Consider the following 7376-nt stretch of genomic DNA (forward strand, 5'->3'; position numbering starts at 1 on the left):
CATATGCTGCTCCTCCTGCTTGTGCTCTCTCTCGCTATCTCTGTCAAATGAATAAATAAAATCCTGGAAAAAAAAAAACGAAAACAAACAAACAGCCACAGAATTATTTTTTGCAAGTTTGAGATGTACTGGAAGCTATCATACTGTTTCTATTCTTTCCTCATTCTACAAAACACCATGGTAGCACCATCATTTTAATGCCTTTTGCAAATCTTAATCTACTTGATCCATGTTTCCAATTAAACAAATTTTATAGCTTTTCAAATACTGATTTCCAGTACTGAAGAAAAACAACTAAACTGAGGATTTTTTTTTTTTTTTAAATGCAAAGACAAATGTCTTTAATTCTTCTTATACACTATAGAGGTGCAGTGTCCTGTAATTAACTCTTGGCTCTGAAAGGCATTAAGATGCATGGAATGATTGATACAACGTATAGCATCTCCTTTTTATAGTTCAAAATACTATAAATAACTAACTGCCATTATGGACTAAAGAAATAAAATCAAATGTGATTAATTTCCTTACTACCCCTTGCTGAATTTGACTATTACTATATGAAGCCTTAAAATAGGAGCCATGCACAAAAACAAAACAGAACACAAAATGGTCAGTGAAATCTGAGTCTCAGATAAACAAATTTTTAGTGTTAAGTAGGTCCCACATATTGCACATATAAAACATTATTTGTTCATCTAAAATTCAAATTTAATTGGGTGTCCTCTACTTCTATTTGCTACATCTGGCAGTTCTTTGTAGAGAATTCTTATCTTCAGCAAACTATTTACCAGGGAAATTAATGAATAACCATCCCCTAAGGTTTACATGATAAAGCACAGTAACAATCAGGGAAGATCTCCCTGCTTACCACAGAGAGTACCCGAAGCTATGACAACTGCAGTCCCTCGAGGATCACGAAAGTCTGACTGGTGGGTAGGTGGTTCAGAGTGATGATTCTGGAGTTCAAGTATCCTTAGTTAAATCCCCAAATCACTGCTCACTCACTGTGGAACCTCGGGTAAGTTAATCTCTCTTTATTATAAAATGAAGCCTCTAGGACCTGCTTTACCAAGGCTGTTTGAGGATCAGTGAAAAAGTATCCACAAAGCACCTGGAACACAGAAGGCACTCCTAGATGGTAATACCTACTATTAAAAACATCACATGGCAAAGAGGGTACTTGCCACAGACAAATATTCAAATGTTAATGTTATGCAATAGTAATATTGAATAAGTAATTTTTATTTCCATGATCTATTTACACTGTACAAACACTGTTGAAAAGCACCCTACGAGTTCACAGTACATTACAATATATTTAAAAATATATTCCTTTATAAAAGGTTCATAGAACATTGGCATGTCGGCATGTGACAAAACTCTCAAATCATGTCACAAATTCTGTGACAGCAAGAATGCTTCCATGTGTTGTCATTTTCACAATCACAAATCACCACTTGAGTTTTAAATAAAGTTTTAAATAAAAAATGAATTCTACAGTGGAAAGTTCCCACAGCAATACTTATTATTAGTTAATTAACATGTACTTTCATGGAGATGTTGTTTCACAATAATTTAAAACATCAACTTAATCTGCCCAAAAAAACCGTTTCAACAAGTTTCGCAGTCCAGAAATTCTTGTCATTTGTTGTTTTCTACTTTTTCTTCTTTGTTGGCTCTCCTGGTTCTACTTTGCGCTTTTTAGAAGTATGTTCATCTTTTTCATCATCTTTAAACAGGAAAGGAAAAGTTTTAATCAGTAATTTTAAAAGAAAAGTTAAGTATAAATATTTCATTGACTTCAGACCAAAATCATTATTCCCAGCTTGTGTTTCTTCTGGTTTCCTAATAAAAACCAAAAGTTAAATTTAGAACTCTGATTTTAAAGTGCCAAGTAAAAGTAGAAATTTTTAAATTGTAGTGTCATGCAGAATTCAGATTGACCTTTTAGTGCTATATTAAGGTAGTTTTAAACTGAGAGTAACAGACTTGTTCTGAAAAAAAGCTATTCCCATATATTCCACAGTATATACTTTGTGTGTATTTAAATAATCTACATGTTGTAAAAAACAGAACACATTCTATTTTTTTTTTAACCAAAGACTACCAATCTAAACATGACATTATTTAAAGTAGCCATTGGCTGTTCTTTCCCTTCCAATCTACTTTCTCTCCCCGCAAAGCAACTCCCTTTCCTATTCATAACCCTTGTCCTTTTACTTTGAAATTTAAAAAGCACTCACAGGTAAAAGTTTCACCAAAACTGTATTCTCTCTGAACATGTGTGTGGCTTTGTTAAGAACTCCATATAGACAGACTAACATACAAAAGTTATAAATTTTAAAATACAAATTTATGTTAAGCACATTACTGGATTCATTGCATTTTTGGCTTTACCTTCTCAATCAAAACAGATGCCCAAGTTCAACAACTATCACGTGGTGATCTATAAAATATTCTGATATTGAAAGGGGTCTTCATATTAAAAAAACTGGGAAGCTGCAGTGCCTGGCTGGCTCAGTAAGTAGTAGAACATGAGCCTCTTGATCTTCGGGTGGTGAATTCAAGCCCCATGCTGGGTGTGGAGCTTACTTAATAAAAAAAAAATTATAATAAAAATAAAAAGTTGGGGAAAAACTGCTTATATCACACCATAACTCCTTATAGAGGAAATACATTTACAGCCTAAGCCTTCAGTTCCCTTCTGCTAACTGTACCATACTCAGAGTATCTCCTTCATTGATGAAGAGAATAATTAAAATTAACAGAAGATTCATTCATCTTCATTCATCTTTAAGCACAGTATGGCAGTATTATTTATGTATTTCAGAAAGCACTTATGGGTTTAGATAAGCAGCAAGATAAGATAAAATTCAGATCAACAAATCATCCTAGGAATTATAGACCAGAGTTTTAATCAACAGTTTATCATGCATACACAAAAGTAATGTATAAACCAACTGATATGTCACAGAGCTCAAATAAGCCAAGATCTTTGTTTTTTAACTGGAGTTTTATTAATGTCATAGCTAGACTTTGAGATTATCTTCACAGTATAAAAACTGAAATTACTTTCTAACTATTATAAAATCCACTGTTTACATCTCATTAAAAAGATGACTGTGGGTGCCTGGGTGGCTAAGTTGGTTAAACATCTGCCTTCAGCTCAGGTCATAATCCTGGAGTCTGGGATAGAGTCCTGCACTGGGCTCTGAGCAGTGAGCCTGCTCTCTCAAAAAAAAAAAAAAAAAAAGAGAGAGAGAGAGATCGTGAGACATTTCTGCTATTAATCTGCCAATTTTAAATAAATTTACTGAATTAAAAAACACAAATTACTAGGGTTGGAAAAATAATTTCCAATAGGAAATTGAACAGAAGCTATTGCCATCTAGTGACATAACAAGGCATTGCCTTGAAAAGCATAGCAGGACAAATGAAACAAAACCACCCTGAAATGTTCATTTAATCAAATTATTGAGTTTCTACTCTGTGCCGTATATTACAGATGCATTAGTAAAGAAAAAATTTTTCTATTATGGAATTCATGCCGCCTGAGGTAAATAAGTAACACTGTTAATATGAACTAACTTTTTAAAATTCTTTAAAAAAAAGAAAAAGCATTAACTACTTATGTAGGGATTTCATGGCTAAGTACATGTCAATAATATCTAAGCCTTACTGAACTGAATTTCACAATTACTAAACAAGAAAAAATAATAATAAACCTAAAAGAATTTAACTGGCAAAAAAGACCGAAGTGCAAAAAATGAGTAGGAAAAGTAAAAATAATTTAATAGTCTAAAAATCAGATAATTTAAGAGTGTGGAATTTTGCTTTTTTTTTAAAAAAAGATTTTATTTAATTGACAGAGACAGTGAGAGAGAGAACACAAGCAGAGGGAGAAGCAGGCTTCCTGCTGAGCTGAGAGCCCGATACGGGGCTCATCCCAGGACCCCAGGATCATGACCAGAGCTGAAGGCAAAGGCTTAACAACTGAGCCACCCAGGTGCCCCAAGAATATGAAATTTCTTAAACGAGATATTTTGTAAGTTAATAAAAACAAATTAAAAAATGATCAATTTTATACTGACTTTGTGGGATTCTGAAATGACAAAAATCACTTCTAAAAAGGAAAGTATCTAAAAAAGAAGATAGTTATAGTCAATAACCAACATTAGAGTCCAAATTAAAGATTCTATGATTATCTTTTAACTTTATGATCCACTGAGCATTGGGTCCTTCTGTCGTTTGATATTATTTCTGTACACGTTCGATGGAGGACCATCATATAATCAAAAGAACAGAAATTACCGAGGAGAATAACAACATTATTTGCCACGTATTTGGAGGCAAGCTAGAAAGAAGAAAATTCTTTCTGGTTGTTTGTCCTGGTAGAGAATCCTCACTTTTTCCATATAGAAACAAAGAGAGAGCACCAATCTATCTTAATTTGAGTATCAGCTCTAGTGGTTTTACTTCCTACAGAACAGCTATTTCTCAAGCACTTCCGCTTGCAAAACATTGAGAGAATAAACCCCAGCTTACAGAGACATCATTTCCACTTAAGGGCCTGAATCTGAATTCTAATTTCACTTCTTCCTAGCTGTGTGAATTTACTTAGGCCAATTCTTTAATCTGAGATTATTTCCTTGTCTATAAAAGAGTAATCTTGTCTATAAAAGAGTGATCTCACTTTACTAATGCATCTGTACCACTTCTTTACTAGGTCACTATGTGGAAGTACCTATTTTACAGCTTGGCATCTTCTAGTTTTGTGATCATAGACAAGTCACATGAAGCTTTCATTTCCATATTTCCTTATCTGGTTTCACCAGGTGCAGGATTAAACACTATTTATGCAAAAATGGTTTTTTATTAATTACACAATACTATACAGTATGAGGTATTTTGATTTAAAAGGATGCTATTACTGAATGATATGCCTTCATTAGTGACTTCTAATCCACACTGGAAAATCAGTGAAAGAAATGGAAAAGCCAAGTAAAATTAAAACTGAAGAACTCCTACCAGTTAGTTATTTTTTCTCCTAAAACAAAACTCTGCATGGCTGTAAAAGGAGCTAAGGGAAGTAGCCCTGGATTCATGAGCACTTCAAAAATCTGTTTAACTGGCATGACCTTCCATAAAAATGACTTCCAAATATTAGCTCAATTCAACAATACCTACTGAATAGTCAAAATGTACCACAAACTGTAAAGGAACTAATGTTCACAAAGAAGACAAACTTATCAACAAATAATCTCATATAAGATGATAGTACAATCAATAGCATTAGCACACACAAGGCTTAGAAGAGCAAATAATTTGAAGGAGGTGCTGACATTTTTTTCTTTGAGTAAGATTTTGAAGGATGAATGTGTTTACCGGCCGAAGAGGGAGGGAAGAACATTCTGGAAAAGGAGCAACATACGCTGAAAGGCATGGAACCATAATATAGCATGGTCTATTCAGTTTTCAATTTTAAGATCTTAAAGTGGTAGAAAAAGACACCATTTAAAATGAAGGTAGAGAGAAAGGCTGGGCCTATCAGAAGGCTTTGACTATGCTCTTGGTGAAGGATTTTAAGCAGGTGAGTTTCATAATCAGACATTACTTTTAGAAAAAGTGATCACTAGCTGCAGTGTGAAGGATGGAATTGAGGGCTTGGGTAAATGTATGTAAGCAGAGATTACTGTGGTTACTTATACTCTAAATATGAGATGAAATTATGATACAAACATTTCAACTAGGTCATTATCTTCCTATTACTATGTAGTAATACTCAATTAACTTCATTTTGTCACACTAATTTTGGCTTTAAACCACAACTGCTTTAATATAAAATGAAACCTTCAGCTCTTCGAAGCTGCAATCACAAGAAAGAATCCATGAATTAAACGTCTCTGTTTTAAACTATAAATCCTATATACGACGGGTTGAGATAGCAGAGATTTCACTCTAATGCCTGAAGAACTTAAGATCTTTTTCTAAAACATGGTAAATACTACTGGTTGAGCTTCCAGAGACTTCACGTCAAGGCCAAATTTATACAATCTTTCTCAAAACTACGGCAAAAATAATAATTACACACCATCATCAATTTCTTAAGTCGTCAGATTTAAATTTCACTCATTAAGTATCTCCTTCTTTTTAAACCCATCACAGGGGCCAAAAGGTATTTATTCAAGGAACTCTGACTGGCCTTACCTGATTCCACTGTCTCCTCCCCTTCTGGTAGAAGCCTAGCTTTCTTAGCATTCTGTGGGGCATCATCACCATTGTCCTCATATATGTTAGACCACTTTATTGCCATATCCAGCTCTGGAGGGGGAGGTTTCTTCTCAGTAGTGTAGGTCTCCGGAGGTGGTACATAGTTTGACTTCCATATTTTGAATTCTTTTGGAGGCTGTTAAGCAAACACATTAAAAAGCACCGTGACGAACCGAGGTTCCTCCAATCGGTATGGGCACATGCACCTCCCTGCCGTTCGCTTATTGTTCAGGATGACTTTTTTTTTTAAAAAGGTTTAAAGATACATCTTTTTTTTTTTTTTTCCATCAAAATCACAATACTGTTAAGTGAAAAGCCAAAGGGTTCCCTATACGAATAAAGCTAATAACTTTTAGTTACCAAAGAAGAATCCAGTCTCAGAGATACTACGCCAAGGCTGACCCCTTCAGGAGGCTGCAGCAGACACTGTCTTGGAGGCAGCACCGCAGGCACTTCGGCGTCAAAGGGAAGGGGTCTCGGGGAGAAGCTGCAGCGGGGGGGGGCGGGGGAGTCACCACCGTTAGTCCTCGCAGCGCGGGGTCGGGGCACCGAGCGCGGAGGTTTGGGTCTCCTCACAAGGGGGCGGGGGCTGCGGGCCAGTCTGACACCCACCAGGCTGGGGAAGGGGGCCCGGGCTCCCCAGGGCTGGAGATGGGAGGGGTGGTGCGGTAACCCGCAGGAGGTGATTGCGTGTGGGGGGAACGAAGTGCCGGTCCCCAGGAGAGGGCTCAGGAGGAAGGGGGCGGAGGCCGGGGCCACGGTCGGGAAACCGGGTCGGGAACCTCACCTCCTCAGGCGCCTTGACGACGTGCCTCTCCCAGTCTATCTGTTTGTTGAGCGGATTGTAGAGAAAGGCCGGGCGAGTCACGCTCCGAAACAATTCGTCGGGTCCTGGCAGCCGCTTCTCTGCCTTGTTCCCACAGCCGCCCGCCGGCTTCGCAGGATCTGGGGTCCTGCGATTCGTTTCCTCCGGCTCGCTGTTATCCTCCTCGCCTGAGGAACCTGAGCTGCTGCTGCCGTAAGCCGCGAAATAGCTCAAGGGGTCCTTCTCCTCGGCCGCCATGACGGCTGCGCGCGACAACCGGGCGCTCCGCCGGAAGCCGGAA

General features: G+C 37.4%; 1 protein-coding gene across 1 annotated transcript; it reads right to left on the reverse strand.

Moving 5' to 3' along the window:
* Positions 1 to 609: 609 nt before the first annotated feature.
* CUNH1orf52 (chromosome unknown C1orf52 homolog) lies at positions 610 to 7376 on the reverse strand. Its single transcript, XM_045064800.1, has 3 exons — positions 7058 to 7376; positions 6208 to 6406; positions 610 to 1729 (listed from the first exon to the last, which is right to left on the reverse strand). The coding sequence occupies exons 1-3, from the start codon at positions 7331 to 7333 to the stop codon at positions 1656 to 1658; spliced, it is 549 nt and encodes a 182-aa protein (XP_044920735.1). The 5' UTR covers positions 7334 to 7376; the 3' UTR covers positions 610 to 1655.

This window comes from Mustela putorius, unplaced genomic scaffold (assembly GCF_011764305.1).
Source record: "Mustela putorius furo isolate JIRA1106 unplaced genomic scaffold, ASM1176430v1.1 tig00003853_pilon_pilon_pilon, whole genome shotgun sequence".
Lineage (NCBI taxonomy): Eukaryota > Metazoa > Chordata > Mammalia > Carnivora > Mustelidae > Mustela > Mustela putorius.

Coding starts and splice junctions, on each gene's coding strand:
- CUNH1orf52 (XM_045064800.1), bottom strand. CDS start 7,333: ATGGCGGCCGAGGAGAAGGACCCCTTGAGCTATTTCGCGGCTTACGGC. Junction 6,407..7,057: donor TCGTCAAGGCGCCTGAGGAG/GTGAGGTTCCCG, acceptor TTTGCTTAACAG/CCTCCAAAAGAATTCAAAAT. Junction 1,730..6,207: donor GGAGGAGACAGTGGAATCAG/GTAAGGCCAGTC, acceptor TCCTGTTTAAAG/ATGATGAAAAAGATGAACAT.